The sequence below is a fragment of the Alosa alosa genome, chromosome 6 (genome assembly GCF_017589495.1).
Source record: "Alosa alosa isolate M-15738 ecotype Scorff River chromosome 6, AALO_Geno_1.1, whole genome shotgun sequence".
NCBI lineage: Eukaryota > Metazoa > Chordata > Actinopteri > Clupeiformes > Clupeidae > Alosa > Alosa alosa.
This window is the reverse complement of record NC_063194.1, coordinates 1,820,245-1,842,331: the sequence shown is the minus strand read 5'-3', so window position 1 is coordinate 1,842,331 and position 22,087 is coordinate 1,820,245. Positions and strand designations below refer to the sequence as shown.

The 22,087-nt window shown below is 41.8% G+C and overlaps 1 protein-coding gene across 1 annotated transcript in view; it reads left to right on the top strand.

The window, feature by feature from the left end:
- tbcd (tubulin folding cofactor D) overlaps positions 1–22,087 on the top strand; it is a 45,872-nt gene that overhangs the window by 12,084 nt on the left and 11,701 nt on the right. Inside the window, exons 14-30 of the mRNA XM_048244857.1 lie at positions 2,048–2,204; positions 5,440–5,497; positions 5,600–5,629; positions 6,635–6,720; positions 12,664–12,744; positions 12,888–12,961; positions 13,202–13,319; positions 14,197–14,257; positions 15,090–15,112; positions 15,937–15,968; positions 16,357–16,419; positions 16,608–16,684; positions 17,600–17,681; positions 18,208–18,326; positions 19,451–19,542; positions 19,884–20,024; positions 21,593–21,676. Of these exons, the coding sequence (XP_048100814.1) occupies positions 2,048–2,204; positions 5,440–5,497; positions 5,600–5,629; positions 6,635–6,720; positions 12,664–12,744; positions 12,888–12,961; positions 13,202–13,319; positions 14,197–14,257; positions 15,090–15,112; positions 15,937–15,968; positions 16,357–16,419; positions 16,608–16,684; positions 17,600–17,681; positions 18,208–18,326; positions 19,451–19,542; positions 19,884–20,024; positions 21,593–21,676 (1,378 nt within the window). The remainder of the gene's footprint in view (positions 1–2,047; positions 2,205–5,439; positions 5,498–5,599; positions 5,630–6,634; positions 6,721–12,663; positions 12,745–12,887; positions 12,962–13,201; positions 13,320–14,196; positions 14,258–15,089; positions 15,113–15,936; positions 15,969–16,356; positions 16,420–16,607; positions 16,685–17,599; positions 17,682–18,207; positions 18,327–19,450; positions 19,543–19,883; positions 20,025–21,592; positions 21,677–22,087) is intronic.

Here is a 22,087-nt window from a genome sequence, read left to right as displayed (position 1 = left end):
CTGGGGATGGAGACAAAAAAGGCTGCCTGAACTCATCATATCTTAAGGATATATTGAGTAGCAGGAGGTCTGTTTCTTCAGTTAAGATGAGAGACGTAAGTTTGAAAATAAAAAAAGAATGGAAATAAAAGGTATTGTGTCAAGGGGTTACAGATTTTGTTCCGGTTGGAATTGGAATTGCCAGTTGAAAGTCACACAAGGTAAGGAGCACCAGTGTTTGTGAAGTAGGTTTTCGAATAGCCCGAAGAGGAAATGGGGTGACTGCTGTTAATGAAGGATCGTCTCCTGAGGCCATGCCCAGCATCCCTGCCTGGAGGAACCTGCTCATCACCTGAGTCGCAAGAAGTTGCCACTCAAGTTTCAGCTGGGTAGCGTGTTCAGCCACTCCTTTTCTACTCTACTAGAAAAAATCTTCAAGATAAAGCATTTGTTGTGTTTTAAGCTTGCTTTCCATCTCAAGTTGATAGTTAATCTATATGGACTGTGCCATTTTTCGTAAATTTGGTCTATGTGGTATTTAGACATTTACAGTTTTTAGACATTCAGATTTTTTTTTTTTTATTACCACCAACAAAAATAATCAACATGTGTTTTTTTACTGTTCTGATTAAATAATAATCACATAGCTATCTTGCTTGGAAAGCAAATCATCTAAAAATGACAACATGATAGTGCTGACCTGATAAGATTGCAGGTTGGCTAGATCATGGGTAACAGGTGCGACTTTGGCTTTTCTGCTTCCCAGGTTCACCACCTAGTCTTGCCTTTAGAAATTGCTTTGGTTTAACTGGTTTGGTTTAGCAACAGGTCGGTTAAAGGGAGACAGTAGCAAAATGGTAGCCTTTTGTTTCATTGGTGCAAATCTATGTTGGGCGTACAACAGCGAAACTAGATTAACGAGACTCACCTCCGTCTCGGTAGATGCCGTTTCCAGTAGCATAGTTTGAGTCTGGAGTGAAGAAGCTCCTTGTTGCGGTCCGTGAAGCAAAGTTGGGATGTCGGGGGACAACAGGCTTGGCCCCAGGTTCACTCAGATGATCCGCTCAGTGTGATTGCCAGGTTCTCTGAGATCTCTAATGCGAGTGTGTGTTGTGTGTGTTTGTGTCTCTTCCTCCTCTCTCTCTCTGAGCTACTGGCCCTGGGCTGGGTGGGGCTTATTCCTGTGCAGTCGAGCCCTCAGGCGGCATTGATGCACCTGATATTAGTCAGGCCTCAAGCTACCCTTCACATGCTCACAGAGCACAGCCTCTGACAGGGGCCACGTAGCCCAGGCTGCCCTGGAAGAGCACACTGATCTGCACAGCATGGCACTGCTGTGGGATATTTACCATTTGAGTACCAATTAATGTCACTTCTACAGAGAGGGGCTGAGCAGGCCACTAGGTGGATGGGTTGGGCCGGGGGCTGGACAGCTGGGTTCCCAGGGGTGGGTGTTCTAACTGTAGAAGAAATTTGCATCAAATCTGTACAGATCTGTCACATCTGTACACAGATCTGTCCCCCATATCCATACTCTACACTTACATTTGACTTTAACGTGACATGAAGGTGTAGGGCACATTTAATTACATCTGCAGTTGTAAGGCGCTGATTGTAAATGTCAAAGTAGATTTTAATATACCGATAAGTAATTCTATACATTTAGCAGACATCCTAATCCTCTGCGTTTCTAATAATTAGCTCACTTGAAACGCTAAATTATTCTGTGTAAAAAAAAATCATCTTAAATGAAACACTATGGGAATTTTGTATGTTCTTAGAATAAGCATATATACATACTTTACTCAAAACCAGAGCATGTTAGGAATTTATAATATATGAAAGGAATACATTTAGAAATTGTTGAAGATTGGCAGTCGATATAGTTGATAAAACACACACTTTTGGCAACAAATGATGTCTTATTATTAAGGTAATAACAGATGTTAACCAGATATCAATTATCACTGTAATGGATTAGTAGTGAATTATAAAAACCTTACGTGTTGGCTGGATTTAAACCTGATATGGTTGATCATGTTCTGTTTGTCTGTCTGTGTGTCTATAGTGGTTCCACTGATCCTAAAGGCTCTGACGTATGATGAAAAGAGGGGAGCCTGTAGTGTAGGCTCCAATGTGCGGGACGCTGCCTGCTACGTGTGTTGGGCCTTTGCCCGGGCCTATGAACCCACGGAACTCAAGCCTTTTGTCAACCAGATTGCCAGGTAGGACTTCCATTTGAACACTCTAGTCAAGTCCTTTACAGTTCAATCTTTATAAGCAAGGTGTTTGAAAGTTATCTGAAAGTTTTTTTGGAAATTATTATATTATATTATATTATATTATATTATATTATATTATATTATATTATATATTGTGTATGACCACTTAAATATATTAATATAACGGCAATGTTTTAGGAGATGTTTTTAAAAAATCACTGCATTATCATGTACAAATACACCTTTCTCAAAGACTTCCTCAATAATTCCTGATTACCGGTAATTAGTTTTATCCCATTTTAAATCACTCCATGTATATAAAACAGTTATTGTATCAGGGTTATTTGACCGAATTACAACTGTATGTGTTCATGCTATGCTATTCTTGGCAACCCTCCAAAAATAAATACTCAAACAGGCCATCACTACGAACACTAATATTATTTCTGATATCTAATCTTAAATCATCGCAAGGCTCTCTGTTGGAGAGAAGCTAAAAGTACATTCGACTTGGGTGGGTCTATTGACCTAACCAGTACCAATCTGACAGTTTCTCATAGATCTGCACTATGGAATGAATTACTGCATCAAGCATACAGTCATAGCCCAAATCCACAGTCCTCGTACAGCAGTCTCTTGTGTAAACTGTAGTTTTGTTTATTCTTCAGTTGGAGACTGCCCTGTTTGTTTACCTAGATATTCTTAACCTCACCTTGTGTTTGTATGATTGCCTTTATACTTCTTTCACTGTATCGTCCTATAGATCAAACATCTATGGTCTCAGTCTCACTGCGCTTTACAGGCTAATGACACAATTTATTAAGTGATTGAAAGTACATTCAGTGTCAAACTTTTTTTGCCACCAGTATCATATTGGGATGGACCAAGCTGTGAAGATTTAAGACAAGCTTTTAAAGTGCAACCTGACAAACTGCACCAAACATCAATAGATGCCAGTGATCAGTGAAAACTGTTTTCAGTGGTGTAATAAGTTATCCTTGAAAAGAGCAGTAAAGCTAGACTTTGTCAAGTGTGCTGTGACTTGGACTAGGAGAAGCATCCTAGGCTTGTTGTGCTGTTGTGATTTTTTTTTTTTTTTAACCTTCACACTGGTTTTGAAGCTTCTGGGTGTAACTGCTCATGGCTGCATGCTGCACATAATTTTGTTTTGCCCTTTGAAAGAGTTTGCATGATTGAGCATGAACGCTGTATGCTATGAATATCAGGTGAAAAAAATGATTGCTATAGTGATGATCTCCTGACTACCGGTCTGGGATCACATTTTCATTCAAGAGTTAAGGTTAATTTTGACGAATTACCTTCCTGCCCTTCTATTCCTAAAATGCCGGTAGAACCTGTTCTGTGGCCAGTGGATGGTGTTTGTGTGTTTTGTCTGCTGGGGTTGTGAAGTGTTGTGCAGTGATGGGAACCGGCTGTCGGCAGCCTCTAGCCCTCGCAGGCAGAGCTGCAGTCCCGAGTGATGTGCCGCACCTTTGGGGCAAGACATGGGGGGGGCCCAACCGTCAGAGTGTGCGTAGCGGCGCGGAGTGGAGCGTGTGTGTGTGCGTGGCCGCCAGCGGCGCTTAAGCTACGCTAGGCAGTGCGCCACTGCCGTGTTTGAGCCTGCCGGCTTCTGATGGTGCATTTCGGCTCCAGACTGCAGATTCAGTTATTCAGATTCGATTAACGCCAACCCACCCCCCAGCCCCACCCCTCAACACCCCTAATTAAATGCTCAGCCAGGTTTCGCCTGCACTGTCACCAGTTTCGATTGCCGTTTTGGCATTGAAAAGCTCGGACGTGCTCAGTCCTGTTGCAGTTTCAACAGCACCTCACGGCTCTTTCAGCAGAGTGACACGCTGCCTAACGCTGCCTGGAAGTGTAGTGTGACGAAATGAAATAACTCTTGCGTGTGCACGCAGACACTAAAAACATGCTCAGGTCGTCTGTGTGCTGTGCAGATGACCATTGTTCAGACAAAAGCATTGATAACCGTTTGTAACCGAACTAGTCATGTGAATCTGCTCCACTCTTGTCCAGTGCAAAGGGCCACATGCTTTACTGATAGATAGAGCCTTTAATGTCCCCAGGGGTCATTGTTTTCACATATCATTCCATGCTCCACAGCACCACATATAACATATAGCACATGACATGTAACTGATAGCAGGACGTGATGCTGTTGTGAACTACAGCAACACAACTGACTGCATCGATGCCAGTATCAGATAAGCATCGGTGGCTATCCTTTTTTTGTTTTCGTTTTTGTTCCTTGGGGGCTCGTCGAAACTGACAGTGCTGTGTTTAGACCCGTAGGGTTGAAAAGCTCCACGGACCTTTTTGGGCGGGTGGCTGCCATAGTGGTGGGAATGCCTCATGGGCACACACACACACTTACACACACACACACACACACACACACACACACACACACACAGCCTAAACTGAGAGCCAAGAAGGAGAATCTGAGGGTGATGAGAGAAGTGGGTTTGAGTGAGTGGCGTGAGAATCACTATCATTACATCCCCACAGAGTTCTCTGAAGAAGGTCCCTGTTCAAACGAGCCCCTTCAGGTTTGTCCAGTGTGTGTGTGGTCAAGAAGACGGTTAGTACTTAAATGATGCTTAACAGAAACAACATAGAGTTTGGTTGTGGTTAGGATTACTATTTCACTGGTCAGCCCCAAGCAGATGGGATGCTTCCTCTCTGAGCTGGGTTCCATTCAAGCTTTCCCTTGACCACCGCTGTGTAAATGCTTGCTCTAAAGCAGTGCTACTCAAACTTTTACTGTCATTTTCAAGCCCCACCTGACCCCATCACCCCAGCAAAAAAATAACGTTAAAATATTATTTTCACACTTTGGTTCCACGTTTCCCGCTTCATACATTTCTATGTAGACCTGTATAAGACACCTATGTTTGTGTGAGGCTATTTTGTTTTGAATGTATGATCTTTATTGTCAAAAAGAAAGACTTTAACAAAGATAGGCACAAAAAAAGACACATTTCCTCCTGTTTGTCACGCCCCACCTGTCAAGTCTCTATTCCCCACTAGTGGGGCCCACCCCACACAGGCTCAGGCCTTGTGATCTGTAAAGCTTGAGACAATGTCTGTCGGGTATGGTGCTATGTAAATAAATGAGCAAAATCTACTATAAAAAAATTGTATCGAACTGAATTGAATACATCCACAGATCATGTTGCGGTCTTGTCTGATTGATCTCTCTCTGTCTCCTCAGTGCCCTTGTGATCACTGCTTTGTTTGATCGGAACGTGAATTGCCGGAAGGCGGCTTCAGTAAGTGCTGACGTGTTTTTGATAGGAGACAGTGTGTTTGTGATCGATACCACATTATACAATGTCTAATTATCTCACCTCCTCTCTTACTGTCCTTTCCAGGCTGCGTTTCAGGAAAATGTCGGCAGACAGGTGCGTGGAAAGGATGCCTTTTTTTAGTGACAACGTTTGCTTGGTTTACAAACCAAATCAGAGCCATGTTTTCATAAACCTCACTGACTTCTGCAGACTAAATGCATCTTTTGTGTGACGTTCGCCTCTCGTGAACTGAAGATCATTTTGACTGATTGATCTTGTCCACTTGATCTTGTTTTTGTGTAACTCATAAATCCTTATATGCAACACTTAGGGTTTTGGTTTCAGCTTCTTGTCGCAACGTGTCCACTACAATTGGTGCACCAAATCCAACAACTCTCACTGAACAGACTGAGCAAGAGTGATCATTATCTTCTTTATACACCCTTACACACACTTACTTACTCTTGAAAGTCTGGAATAGCCTGCATGTTACGACTTGACTAAAGAGACACCTGTCATCCAGACTGCCCATGGCCTTTTTAGTCAATATTTTTCTGTAAACTAATTTCCACATTAGCCACATTGTGTATAAACCACAGGACAGTGTTTTATGCAAATTAAAAAAAAGTGCCCACTAGCCCAATAACTCTTTTGTGCTTTAATCATAAAGAAGAATGAAGAAAAGAAATGCATTCTCATGTAATAGCCGCCCTTGTGTATTAACCTCATAGCTGACAAATTTAGCTAAACAAATATGTAAACCTTGGTTAATAGACAAAAAATTACGGGAATGTTTAATCTTATTCTTCATTTGATTTAGTTAAACTTGAGAAGTCGTGAGTGCTTAGTAAAACAAGGCAATAACATAACTATGCAGTTTTATATGTTCCTTTTCATTTGTTAGACCTGGTGTCTTGTTATTCTGTTCTTCTACTTGTCTTGTTGTATTGTATTGTTTTGTGTGTTTCCTTGCCTTCCTACTATGTACAGTAAAGCGAACTTGGGTTTTCAGAAAGGCGCTATATAAAATAAACGTATAATAATTATTATTATTATTATTATTATTATTATTATTATTATTAATTTAGTCATGTTGACCCAGGTTGTTCTGTTCCACAGGGCACGTTCCCTCATGGCATAGATATCCTTACAGCCGCAGACTACTTCGCAGTGGGGAACCTCAACAACTGCTATCAGTCCATCAGGTGAGCTTGGCAGATAGAGTTGGCTTTTTGAGACTATTTGAGCTTTTTGAGGCTTTTTTTATATATATCATATAAACACATATATATATATATATATATATATATATATATATATATATATATATATATATATATATATATATATATATATAGAGACTATTGAAACACAGCTTCACTAGACTAGGATGTACAGGATGTGTCATAAAGCCACTCTCATCTGGAGACTCTTGACCTATTAGGTATCCCTCTGATGTGGGGTGTCTTTGTGGATTCCAGGGGTTTGTTTAGCTCGTAACACGTCTGTTCTTCCCTGAAGCCATCTCTTCATTGGGCCCTTGATAAGAACAGCCCCAACCTGTTTGGAAATGTCACTTTGTCGCTTCTCATCCCTGGTCTCAAAACAAAATAGCAATGCAAAAACTGCTAGCCTAGAGGTACAAACTACAGAGATCGTTGTGACACTAATCTGCATTTGCATATTTGCTAAATCCTCTTAGTTTGAAATTTACGTGCGTGTTCCCACACTGCACTGTTTGTTCTACATCAGGGATGTCAAAGTCAAATACATTAGAGGGACAAGCCGAGGGCCGGACTGGTTCAATGTTTATTGAAACATATTACGTATGTTTAACGTGACTGCACGTAACCTATTGAACCAAGACGTGTACTGTATTTTATTTAATGATTAAATGAATAATGACTGTGACTGAAGTGCGGGCAAAGTTTGCACAGAAATGTACGATTTTTCCCATCCTCACCGACCTTGTCATAAAACTTGTTTAAATGATTATACGATGCCTCCTTGCTGCTTTGTCGTCAGCCTTTCTCAAACTTCTTCGACCTGAGGCCCAGTCAAGGCATACTTTGGGGTCATAGGGCCCACCTACATGAACCCACCCCCTCCTCCCACCCAGTGTCGTCATGCCCATTGAAATGAAGGGGGCACGTGCCCCCTCGGATTTTTCCTCCCTGATATTTTTTTGATCACAACTTTGTTCCTATTATGCTCCCTAATAAGCCAGAGCCTATAACGACTCAAATGCATTCTTCTGGATGTGTAATAAACCGTACCAAAATAGCTGAAGACCGGTCAACAACATCAGCCCTTTTCCTAAAATTGTTGTCTGTGTATGTTCCCGTAACAACTCATTGCGTAAACTCGCAATGTTTTGCTTGTGTTGAACTGTTACAGTAACTTTAGGATACCGTTTTAACTGTTACAGTTACAGTTTAAACAGATACAGTCAATGGTGCTGAAGTGGTAAGTAGACTAGGCTAAGCAATAAAAAGTTGTGGAATTATTTGTGGTTGACCTGGAAATGTTCACTTTTGACTTTTGTCAGTGTAACGTAACCTAGGCTAGCTACTCTTATAAATATTACACATAGCAGTAGTATTAAGTCTCCTGGTTCAATTGTTTCCAGTTTCATGGGGTGTTCAATTTGCAGTGACTACAAAATCCAACCTAATAACATTAGGCCTACCAAGGCATCGCGTTGGATGTTTCTCCACTTGTTCTCTTCACGTATCTGGCAGCTTATCCATGTAGTGAAAAGGGATAGGGTATCCGTTCAAAATGAGCTCCTAAAGTTGTTTTATATAAATAGGATTGCTATGACCGTGATGTAGAGGGCAAGAAAGTATAATAGTCTCTCTCATGTGCTCATAACTTAGGTTATTATCAGGTCACTTGCTCATGATTTGCAGGTAGCAACTTACAAATGAGGTGGCCTATTGCTTGCCATAATGGTAATGAAAAATAGATTAGGCTACTAGTAGGCCTAGTAAAATATTCAAATATTTTGTGTTAACCTTACTCAGCACTGAAACCTATCAAACTTCTTTCAAAATCCTTCATCACATGAATTAAGATTAAAATAATTTAATTTCTGAGCACACAAATTCAGACCTCAGAACCTTTTTTAATGTAAGATTGTTCTTAGGTCACATATCAATTTAAAATCATAACTGCAATGGTACTGTTTTTAAAATCATGTGTAGTAGGCCTAGGTGTAAATGTGCGTGTCTAAACATGCTTTAATGAGCTTACACTTTAATGAGCTGAATTTGAGCTTACAGTTCTTTCACCAACCTATGTGTTTTACATTAACTTAGAATAGATACAAAATAGATACTTTAGCTTAGTCCTCAGATAGAGGAGGGTTGCTGCTTGCTCTGTTAAGGTATTTCTGTCCCTCCCAAACAGCATTGAAATGGTATGTTTAGCAGCCAGAATTTCAAAATTTCCAGGTGGAGAAATCTCCGGCCCCCCTTTAACATAACCCCCCCCCCCCCCCAAAAAAAAAGCTGATTGTGCCCCCCCTGAATTTTGTCTTGCACGACGCCCCTGCTCCCACCCCCCATCAAATTATCATAATGATATCACAATTATTATTATTATTATTATACTATATTGCTATACATGCTCTTCAAAACAGTCAATGTTGAAAGTGCTAAGATTCTTCACAAAAGTTTGTGAAAACTTGCACATCAGAGTACTGCTTTACTAATGTAAAATATAATTAGGCCTACAACAGTTTCATTGTTTTTGCATTGTTGCATGATGCTTGCATGAGAAATACTTCTTAAAACAACAGCAGTTATATGGGTGCCGTTGTTTTGGGATGTTTCCCTCATGCAAGCATCATACACTGATAGAATATTTATATGCTATTTAATTACATTTCATTTGAATGCCTGAATGTAAGGATTCAGGAAACACATAGCTTTTGTGAATGGTAAATGGCGGATCAGATCATGCGTAAATCACTGATCTGGAGATCTTTAACTATCTTTAACTAAGACTAATTAATAGCTTTTGGCTGACTTTAATACTTAATGCCAAACAGTGTTTTATATAGTATGTGCTCTGTTTTTTATGGAAGTTGCATAAATCCACGTCGTTCTATTAAATGTCGTTTCATAATTAAATAGCCTTCCAATAGGTTGAAGCTTAGCTTTGATACCAACGTGCACACGCATGCATTGAATAAACACTCATACCACGACTTAATTCTATGCCTCTATGTTTGATGACACCAAACAAGTATTTCCTACTAATTGCAGAAATGTTTGTTTTCTTTTTCTGTCCGCGGCTCCTTGATCAATTGCGCAGCAAATTATCAGACGATGGCCCGGGAATAATTTAACTGCAGACCATTGTCCACATTGCGGATAATGGCCCATAGTTTGACAAATGGTGACCTGCATGCTGCCATATTAAGGCCTTTTTACGGTGTGTTTTAGCCGCGTTTTCGCGTGGAAGGCTTTGTAGAAATCTGGCACCCTATTCAACGAAGTTAAACTGAAAGAGCGTGCCTTTCACAGACACCAGAATGAACTAGTTAGGCCTACATTAACATTACATTAACGCACAGTAACTTTCATCAGGTTCAGTTAACTTTCGCTCAAAATATGAACAAGTTCATGACCTTTCATTCAATGAACGCGTTCAGGCACAACACTGGGGAGGGGAGTAGCTGAAAGTCAGTGGTGGGTAGTAAGGCGTTACAAGTAACGCAAATGAGTAAAAAAGTACTTTTTTCGGGTAACGAATACTTTCCACGTTTCTTTTTTAAGGCTGTAATTTTACTCTTACTCGAGTAAATATTTGAACTAGAATTGTACTCTTTACTCAATTACATTTCCCATTGGGCCTTCATTAAAATGAGTATTTCGATAGAAGTAGGCTACACAAATACACCTTGACTGGAATACAAGCATACAGTTAGCGACCCTCCCTAGGTTGCAACATTGTTGCGATTACACAGCAGAGTAGACGAGTCGGCTGTTACGTTGGTACTGAGGACTAGAAACGCCATGGATGCAGAGATGAACGCTAGTAGCCTACTACCAAAAGCAGCCCCCACTCCCATGGTCAACGTCTGGCCACATCTGCAACACTGTTCCGTCCCATGCGAAGGAAGGGAGACAACCGTATAATGAAAGGAATGTGTCAGCCTAAGCATAACAATATCAGCCTTCAAAAAGGTAAATCATCATTATTTTCTATCAGTGGTTCTCGTAGTGCTACTTAGCGAGCTAGTCCTAGCTGTAGCAGCTATTAGACTGAAACAAAGGCTATTTCTTGACATAACTCAGGGGTCTCCAAAACGGTGCCCAAGAAAGCACCATGTAGCCTGCGGGGATGCCTTTACGGAGCCCCACAGCGCACTTTCTAAAATAGCCAACAAATTAAGCCTGCAGATCACGCTCTAAAACATCCTCCATTGTGGATTTTTAAATAGATATTTAATTGTAGACCATACATCTGTAATATTGGCTATATTAGCTTGCTCATCTGGTGTAGCCAATGCAAGCATATCTCTGCAAAAGTTATGTTACTATTCCGTGTCCTTACGGTTCATGCATGATTGTTCAAGGACCGAAAAACAATTGCTTTAGGTCACGGGCCCTTTCTCCTCCGTAGCCTACTGGTGTAGCAATAGCGTTGAAAATCTTGTGGCATGCATACCAATAGGACTGTCAGATCATGGAGAGATTTCAGATGTGCAATAAGGCGTCTTCATAAGTTAGTCTGGTGTTGGTGATTGCTATTGAATGTCACAACCGAATTGTTCAATGAAATCAGAACTTAAACAACCTCTGAATTATGAATGGTGGGCATGCTATTTGTAATCTACATTATTAATTGCTTTAAAGATGGCTTTTTTCGTTTAAAAAATTAGATCAGATTCCTCATGGAAACTTTGAATTGAACTGACTGAACAAAAACGGTCAGTGTTGCATATTGATAGAATGAATATAGATGTATTGAAGAATCAGATGAAAATACAGTTGCTTAATATATAAAGGCTCATAGGCCTACATAATATTGATAACTTAAATGTAAAAATCACATAGGTCTATTATTTAGGAGGATCACCCTTGCAAAAAAGGAGTGAGGGTCTGTTTGTTTCAAATGAGTAGCCCTATGATTTTGGATTCTTCAGGTAGCCCTCAATCCCAAAAAGGTTGGAGACCCTGGTATAACTAGTAGAATGTATGCTTCAGGAAGGGTTGACAACACAATGTAACTTGCTGATTATATGCAGCAATTATTGTATGGGATTTTGTAGATTGCTTAACCAAAATGTAATAGTTGGTAACTTGTTCCAGCTATCATCTCCCTCTACCATTCTCTCTCTCTCTCTCTCTCTCTCTCTCTCTCTCTCTCTCTCTCTCTCTCTCTCTCTCTCTCTTTGGTAGTTGTGTTTCAATTTGATTCCTTGAAATGCGCCACTGACTATCAAAATACAGATGCGCTGTTTGAAGTTGCAGTGCTTGCTTCTAAAGGGAATGACAGGTGTCATTCTGATTGGTTTAAGCACCAGTTTGATAACGTTTGACGTTTGATAACAAAACCACCCCGAGTGTGGACTGGACAAACCCCTAAATGTATTTAAGCTATCCGCAAGTGACCATGTGTTTTAGATCACCAAAATAGGGCCTGTTATGTCTTTTTCACTGATCCAAGCACATCAATACAAAAATGAAAAGTAACTTGTAATTTGAGTAGTTTCATAACAAAGTACTTTTTTACTTTTACTCGAGTAGGTTTGTCCAATTGGAATATTTACTTTTACTCAAGTAGATTTTGAAGGAAGTAAATGTACTTGTACTTGAGTATAGATTTTCAGTACTCCCACCACTGCTGAAAGTTGACATTTGACTGAATACTGATGAATAATGAAGCCGAGGCCCACTTGCGGCGCCGCAATGAGTTTGTGGGCTACCGTTGCATTGTGGGGAATGGAGTATTGGTGCATGCAAAACAGCAGCCGTCGCCTGTGGCCTGCGGCCCGGTTCTAATACTAATCAAATATCATTCCGGGGGCCGTAGATAATTCATTCGCGGACCGGCCTTGACTTTGACATGTCTGTTCTACATCAACAGATGTATAATAACCTTTTCATTTTTTTTATCTGTTTCTTTCTCTAAAGTGTCTATATCGCAGGGTTCTCTGAATACACCAAACCCATGATTGACCACTTGGTGGCTATGAAGGTTAATCACTGGGACGGGTGAGGAGTTTGGTTTATCACACACGCACTGTGTTTACTTTGCTCACTGTGTTTTACTTGGCATTGCTTGGCATTGTGCTGTGTCTAAAGGCATTTGTGTGTGTGGGTGTGTGCGTGCGTGCGTGTGTGCGTGCGTGCCACAGAGCGATCAGAGAGCTAGCCACCAAAGCACTCCATAACCTCACCCCCAAAGCACCAGAGTACATGGCAGACTCAGGTGAGCCTTGATGGTTCCTTTCATTTTGTCTGTTGTGATCCTTCAGATGCATTGCATTGTTGTATGTTGTATTTGTCATCAAAGGTATTCTAAGTATTTAAAGAATGAATTCATGATATTGACATCTTGGCATGCACATTATTTGTTAATGTTACATGTCTCCACATACCTTGCCTTTTTTCACAGTTGGTTTGTTTTTGTGTGTTGAGATAGTAATGTAAACTTGCATTGTGTTTCCAGTCCTGCCACAGATGTTGCCCATGGCAACAGGGCTGGACATGCATGGTCGCCATGGTGCCATCCTGGCCTGTGCTGAAATCACTCATGCTCTGTACAAGCTCAGTTCCCAGAGCAACAGGTAAGCACTCAATCCCATGTAAGCCTGCCTGCTCACCATGGTTACATTTTCACAAGGTGTCCCAGGTTAGGTTTGCACAAGGACATATATGTGCCCCTTAAACAAACAAAAAACAAACAAAAAAAACGCTGAAGGCATCTAAATATAAGTGCTGAGTAGATGAATGCCTTTATTGCCCCTACGGTGGGGTATGTGTTGCCCAAGAGTCTGACGTATGAAATGACATGCATTTTTACTTTATCTGCATACATGAAATCAAAAAAAAAAAAAAATGTGTTTCTGGTTCAGGTTCTAGTCTTCTGCATCCATTTGATTGGTTGTTTTTGCAGTCTTATAATGACCAATCTCGCAAGGGGGAACCTGAAGCCGGTTGGTACTGGTTCTGTTTCTGGCTCTGACACATTGGTATTGGTATTGGGAAGGAGATGACGACTCTTTAACAGATCGAAGATCTCATTGAAAAGCTACAGCTGGAAGAGTTCATTGCTCACCTAAAGTGGAAAAAGTACTCTGGTTCTCTGGTCATATTCTAATTAGAGCAATATACAATATGGTCCTTATGGCATTTCTGAAACAAAACATGTAAGGTGCCTAAGACTTTTGCACAGTACTGTACATAAACATGTATATGAGCTGCAGGCAGCATACATACACTTTTCCCGACATACATACAGTATGTGCTGCATGCACATAGATAAGATGACATATTCAGGTCACAGTCTGTTTGAACTTCTGCGTAGAGGAAATTTCCTCCGATTTCTGAACTATACAAAACTCATGTACACCTTTGTCCTAGTTTAGTTTAAGCTAGCCTGTCCCTGACATGATTGCTTTTGATGAACCTTACGTGTGTTTGACCTTTGCCCTCTGTTTGCAGGCCAGTGACGGAGCTACTCTCCCCGGACACAGTGGAGGGTCTGAGAGGCATTCACCAGAAGGTCAGTGGAGTGGACACTGACCCCTGTCTAAACTCACTCTGTCTCATTAAGGCCAGTTTATAGTCCAGACGACAAGTGTCGCGCGACATAATATGACGTAAAAGCAACACAAATTCTTGTCAACGCTTGTCACGTACATAAAAGAAAAATTGAAACGGCGCAGATGTTGCATACTCTGATTGGATATCAACTTAAAGTTCTACAGGAGTTCAAGTTCTATTGTCTGCAGCTGTGATCACGGTGTGTGTCTGTTTACTTTTGTTTTGCGGTGACATAATAATAATAATAATAATAATAAGAAGAAGAAGAAGAAGAAGAAGTTTTATTTATACAGCGCCTTTCTGAGACTCAAGGTCACTTTACAAAGTCAACACAAACAAAGCAAGACAACACAAAAAAAAACCAGACAGTCAAAAAAAAAGGGCATTTGCGATAAGTCAAGCAGTGGCGGAAGGTTATGTAACATGTAAGGTTAATGTCCAAGTTGCTATAGAAACTAGTTGATGTTCTATTTGATTTGGCACTGGCGCTGGACTATGAAAGCCTACAGCTCCGTGTCATCTGTTGGCAGCAATTCGTTTTTTGTCAAGCGATGGACTATAAATTGGCCTTTAGTGGGACTCCCTGTGGCTCTGCTGGGAGAGCAAGGTGCTGACATTACAACACCAAGGTCATGGGTTTGACACCCAGGAAGTACTCATGATCATCATCATCATCATCATCCGCATCTTATTAATTAATATGGTTACATCTGATAATAGCTCCATGTTAAAAGAAATGTACTGAAGAGCTGAAGCTCTTTCTGATGGCCCTCTTCTCTCTCCCTCCCTAGCTCACAGACAGGAAGCAGTACAGGTAAGTAGCCGATCAGCTATGGATGTAACATAGAGTAGCTCCACTAATAACAGCCACTGACAAGCTCTACTTGAGTGTGTGACGAAAGAGATTGCACCATGGTATGTAAATGAATGTGTGTGTTTGTGTGTGTGTGTGTGTGTGTGTGGTTGAACTGAGGAATGTATCCCAGGTGTTAACCCTTACACCAGGAATGTTAGAAATTGTACGTTCTAAAGAATATCTGGATTCATTGAATTTAACCAGAGCCTTAAGGGCCAGTCACGTTACATGCGGTATGCGCTATGAAATGCATTATAGTCAATGGCTTGCGCGCGCAAAAACTGGTCTGCCGCTGCGCTCAGCAAAGCACAGCGCAAGCATCATTTTGCCGCTTTGCCACCCTTGCGCGTGCTGCAGTCAAAGTTCAATCAGGTTGAACTTTGACTGCGGCGCACTGTAAGTCATTGGTATTTTGCGCTGAGCCAAGCGGCAAGCACAACAAAAATCTTTGGGACGTTACCGTGTACAATGTGATAGCCCCTTTATAGACCCTTTCAAGAGAGTTCCATTATCAGCATCATAGTTGGCCCCACAAGGCTTCCGTTTTAACATTCCATATGTTAATGTTCCATATGTGCAGAGGAAGTAGATTGGGAACCAAATAGAACGTTCAAGCATTGTTATTGTTTACCTTGTCTTTATCTTCTTATCTCTTGAAAGGGTCCATACTTAGATGGCTCTGAATTCAACATGAAATTTTAGAACCTTACATTGTTGCGGAACAGAATCTTCTGTTGAATGTTCCAAACTGCCCTGCTGAAGTGTCCTCTGCCTCCTTACAGGGGCTTTGGTGGGGAACTCATGAGGCCAGCAGGTGTGTTTCTCATTGTCTGTCTGTCTTTATCGCAATAAATCACCATTCACATATACTCCACATACTAATGTTCAAATTCTTACACCTCAAACATTCAACTACTTCCACCTCAAGCTAATGTTCAGATACTCCCACCTCATACTGATGTGCAAGTACTTCCACCTCAAACTAATAATTAAAATACTGAATGTGCCTGTCAGGTTAAGAATGTAAAGCTTACACCACATACTAACATTCAAATGCTGTATGTCTGTCAGGTAAAGAATGTAAAACGTCAAAGTATTAGTCATTTGTCTTTAAAGTATTATAAATAAGTTGCCCTGTTCTCAGTAAAAACTGCATCACTACAACACCATAGCACTCCCTCTGCCCTTGTGTCTCTTCACAGTATGTGTCCTGATTGAGAAGATGTCTGTCTCCAAGATGCCTTTTACAGGAGATCCCGTCATTAGTAAGTTTGCTCCAAAAGACATGATTGAACCATGGTGTAGTTCAAAACATACAAAGTTCAAAGCAGAATTGCCTTCTGGGATAGATACATAAAGTTTGATTGATTGATTGATTGATTGATTGATTGATTGACTGGTCAGTTATTTGACTGATTGATGTGTGCTGATGTCTCTGTGCTCTTCTGTGCAGCGGGGTGGCAGTGGCTGATCGACGACAGCCTGAAGAGCCTGCATCTGTTCTCCAGCGGAGCCAAGCAGGGCATCAAGGTACAGCAGAGTGACCAAGTCTTCTGATGTCTCCCTCATCTGTGTCTCTTTCTTTTGTCTCTCTCTCTCTCTCTCTCTCTCTCTCTCTCTCTCTTTCTCTTTCTTGCTGTCTCATTTTCTTTCTCTCTCTCACTCACTTAGTGTCAATGTGTCAATTAAGTCTGCTTTTGTAACTGACACAAAGACAGAGCTTAAAAGTAGAGCCAAAAAAGACGTAGAGAACTGTAGGGCACACCTGCACTGACACATCAATGTTGACACATTTCAACCAACAATGTAGTGTATGAAAGGAAAGGGTTTGCAATTGCCACGGATTGTGTCACTTGGATGTTAATTGTAGTCTGCCCTTGCACTGCTGTGGCTGTGATGGTAATGGGCCTGAGTTGTTTATCACCGTGTTGGCGGTGGTATGTCCGGTGTGTGGGTTGCATGGTTTGTCATTAAAAATAAAATTAATACACCACAATTAACACCGGATGGAAATAAAAACACAGCATTTAACAATATGTTTGGTACTGCTGTCGCATGTCCTTTATTCTTAGACTTCAATATAACTCTAAAAATAGAAAGCTAAAATAGAATACACAGAATGTTTTTTAGGGAGGTGTGTGTGGGGGCTTCAGAACATTTGCAGAATTTCTTCTAAATGGATAACATAATTAGTTCAACAAATAAATAATACACATTATGTAGAGTTTGCTTTTAACCTGCCTGCTAAGAATGTTTTTAAGGTAGGCTGATTTTTGATGTCATTGTAGCTTTTAGCTTTAGCAGGGTTTGGGAAAACAGAAATTGGAGACCTGCCATTGCGCCTGTCGCCTGATGGTGTATACAGCTGCAACGGCAGTTATGCCTCTGGTTCATTATACTGTCTGTCTGTCTGTCCCTGAAACATATCTGTCTGTCTGCCTGCAGGAAGCTGCTGTATCAGCCCTGGCATCTCTCTGCAATGAGTACTATCAGCTGGAGCCTGGGATGGCTGACACACAGATGCAAGGTATGTGTAAACATGTTCTTGAACATGAAAACATGAACCTGTGTGTGCATGTTTGTTTGTTTGTGTGTGCGCGTGCGTTTGTGTGTGTGCGCGTGCGTTTGTGTGTGTGCGCGTGCGTTTTCGCGTGTTTGTGTGTGCGCGCGTTTCTGTGGCTGTGTTTCTTGCCATCTAAGGACAGGTGTGTGTGTTACTGGCGCCATACAAGGCTGATGTGACATATTTTTTTTATTCTGTGTTTCAAGCTTAACGGCTTCTGTTTTCTGAGATTTGCAAGTGAGTGCATGCGTCAGGGGGGTGGATGGGTATGGGTGAGTGAGAGACCGAAAGATATCGAACCTGTGTGTGTGTGTGTGTGTGAGAGAGAGTTTAGTCGTGAATCATTAGTCAGTGCCGAGAGTCTAAACTGTCAACCATGTTTGTGTGACACTCTCTCTTTCTCTCTTTCTCCCTTTCCTTCTTTCTTTCCTTCTCTCTCTCTCTCTCTCTCTCTGTCTCTCTCTCTTTCTCCCTCCTCACAACCACCTAGAGGTCCTGGTGAGCCAGTACATTGAGGCCCTGAAGAGCCCAGAGGTTCTGACCCGATGTGGCTGTGCACTGGCCCTGGGCTCTCTGCCCAGGTTCATCATCCGCACCAAACTCCAACAGGTAGGACGATAGCCCCAGGTGACACATCAGTTTACAGCTCAGGTAGCTCTAGTAGGTTTATTAGTCCCCATATATCTAAGGTGACGCTTTAAAGAGAGATTAGTCTGTAGAGCCATATCTCACCCTAACAATGACCTTAGAAGTTACGAAACAGAAAAACACTAAATCAACCGTTTTTTATTCAGGGAGAAATTGACTGAGCGTCAAGCTCTTTTACAGCAATGCCCTGAGTTACAAAACATACATAACAAAACAAGAACAGTAAAAAGATACAAAAGGCGAATAATAATAATAATAAATAGAAAGAAAGGAAGAAGCGGAATGTGTATGTATAAATAATAATTCTAATAATGATATAAAAGGTCTAAATATTAGTCAAAGCAAGAACATGTAAAAGCTAATTTGAGGAGTTTGAAGAGATATAAAACCCTGTGAACGTGATTGATTTCATGTTCAGAAGAGAAGTTAGGTAAAAAGGTAACTTTCCCAATAATGAACAAAAGGAGGCCTTTTCCTCCTATCATAGAGGGAAGACCATCCTACATTTTGGTATAATTTACTTAACTTATTTATAACTTACATCCCTCTCGAATGAAAATAATAAAAATGAAAACTCAGTAGATAAAATGTAATTAGTTTTATTTTCAGTGCTTTTGTCTGCAATTACTTTTACAGATGAGCATGTTGTAATGTATGTTATTGACCATCACAGATATCAGGTTTTGCTGATTGGGGCTATTGACGCTAAACTGATCTTCTGATCTAAACTGAGTTTGCCGGTATAGCTTGTTTGTTCCAGACCTAAGGGACTCTGGGCCCCAATACAAATAGAGGGCAAAGTTAAAAGTTCATGCACATGAACTAGAGCTGATGTGTTGGAGCATTGAGCTGACTCATCTATTTTTTTAAGTTTACGTTTACGTTTAAGGTCCTGTCCGTGGTGTTAAATTAGGAAATAAGTTTTACTTAGTTGTTAAATTAGTGTTAATTAGACTTAAGACTCTGCCTTGTGCCCATGTTTTAAACGAGGGACCTCTGTGTTTGCTAAGGTCTTTGGGACACAGGTCATGTTCAGATCCTCCATATGCGGGACTCATGTGTCATCTTCCATGTGTGTGTTTCAGGTGCTGGAGGGTCTTCAGCAGGCCTGTACCGTCTCCCAGAAGGACGTGGGCTTCACTGAGGCCAGAAGGGACGCAGCCACAGCCTTGGCACAGTCAGTGCACACACACATACACACCACCATCCTAACCCTTAGCCTTATCTGCACCCTGCAACATGACCCTGTTGCTGAAGTCGGAGCCAAAACGGGCACACGCTTAGACCTGCAGGACCAGAATGATGGCATGAGTGGCTCAAAGCCATTATTAATAAAAAAAATTTAGGAGAAAAACAACCCTCTTATCTCCACTCAATCTCTTTTCTGCCTCTCTCTTGTTTTTCCCTCTCTCTTTCTCTCCCTCTCCCCCTCTCTCTCTCCCTCTTTCTCTCTCTCTCTCTCTCTCTCTCTCTCTCTCCCTCTCTCCCTCTCTCTCTCTCTCTGTCCCTCCATGGCAGGGTGTGTGTGACTGTCGGCTTGGACGCGGAGGGCTCTCCTGACAGTGTGCTGTGTGCTGCCAACATCCAGCAGGTCTACTCCACGCTGCTCAACTGCATGGGCGACTACAGCATGGACAGCCGAGGAGACGTGGGCTCATGGTCAGTAGAACAAGGGCCGCATCGACCAGGACACTGACACGCACACACACACAGGCTAAACACAGACATACAGCACAGACAGCCAAGGATTCGTGGGCGTATGGTTAGTAGAATACGACCGCATCGACCAGGACACATACCTCACGTGTAACTGGTTCAGGTTGCATTATATGGCCATTTTAAATTATCACATCAGTGTTTCCCACAGAATTGAATTCTATTTGTGGTGGTAGGTTACTAAGTTTGGCTGGCACCCAGGCTAGTGGTAGGTGGTAGTTTTGAACAAATCTGTTTAGCGGGGTTATGATGCCAATAATGTTTTCTTTAATGCATGCATGTCCGTAGAGAGACAGAGAGACAAGGAGAGACTGCAAAGATGCACATAGCTCTACAATGAAAGGATTTCATCCCATTTAAAGTTAGTACAATATGGAAAATCATTGTGTGGTGGTCAATGTTGATATTGTGGTGGGCCGCCACAAATAAGTCAATGTGTGGGAAACACTGCACGTTAAGGGGTACGTAACTTTGAGGTATGAGGTCAAAGTCGTGTGGTATTCGGTCACTGTGGGCTTAGTGACCTGCATGCAGTGTGAGTAGAGACGCTGACCCCTCACAGGGGATCTGTGAAGGAACAAATGTTCTGTCAAGGAAACAAGTCTGGTTGTCCTTTCAAAGGCTCTCACCAGTCTGGTGCAAAAGCAGGAGGGCTTCTAAACACACCAAGGTCAACACGTTTGCTGAGGACCGTAACATACTCACACACTAAGATATATATACACACACACACACACACACACACACTTCTGACAAGTAGTTGTCAACAGGAGAGATCTCGCTTTGGCCTTGAGAGCCACCGTAGTGCTGCCTGAGGGTGCTATGAGCATAGCTGTGGCACTTGGACACACCCTGGCTGAGGCTTCCTGGAAACCAGTCTGAGATAGCTGCTGTGTGCGGTGGGGAGCTAGCAGAGATGTGTGTGTGGTGGGGGGGGGGGGTGGCCCTGAGGTGGCGTTTACCTGGCCTGGCCTGGCCTGAGAAATGTGGCCGAGCCAGACTGGGGCTGTCCATCTTGTTCCATGCTGCAGAGCTTAAGGAGGCCTAGGGCTAGTGCCGGTGGCAACAGCAGTCGCCCCACCCACCCAGCCAACCCTCAGGCTCTGGAAAAACGGCATGCCAAGCGTGTCTGCTAGATAGATAGATACTTTATTGATGTCTGCTTTTAACCAAACACACAGATCAATGATCTGGACAGTGTCCTTTCCTCGTTTATCAATGTTAAGGCTAAATTAATTTGCATAGCCTTCTGTTGGGATAGGATTTTGAAATCCAGAATAGATTTACTATCATTCCCTGATTACTTCCATATTGAACGTGGGCATTTTTTTTTTTTAATTCAAATTAGTCTGGCTAAATGTTAAATGTATGGACTGCTGCCTTCAAAGTCATGGACTCTCACAGCTGGGTCATGTTATAACCATGTTTTGTGCATCCTTGTGTGTGTTTTGGTGTGTTAGGGTGTTATAACCCTGTTTTTTGCATCTTTTGTTTGTGTGTGTGTGTGTTAGGGTGCGAGCCGCAGCCATGACTAGCCTGATGGAGGTGACCCTGCTAGTAGCCAGCTCTGCTCCAGACCTGCTCTCCCCTGGCATGTAAGTAATGTGTGTGCACGTGCGTGCGTGTGTGCAGGTGTGTGCGTGTGTGTCTGAAAAAAGGTAAGTATAGGTGCAGACACGGCACCACAGGCAGGTAGAGATTCTAAAGGGATTAAAGCTCAGGGATATGGGACCAGGCCAGGGCTTAAAGTGAGATGTTTCTCAATTTCTTTATTGACAAAATTGACAACATAAAGTCTCATAACACACGCTCAAATTCTGATCCTGCTTTGTATCGGTCTGTAGTTTGCCGCCTCCAACAATTCCAACCAGTCTCTTCCTCACAGTGGTCAGACGTGGTCTCTCATATGAAGCCCTCTTCTTGCCACTCTGATATTCTTCCATCTCACCTTTTCAAAGAAGCTTTTGCGGCTATTTGCCCTTTTATCTTGAGCATCATTAATAGCT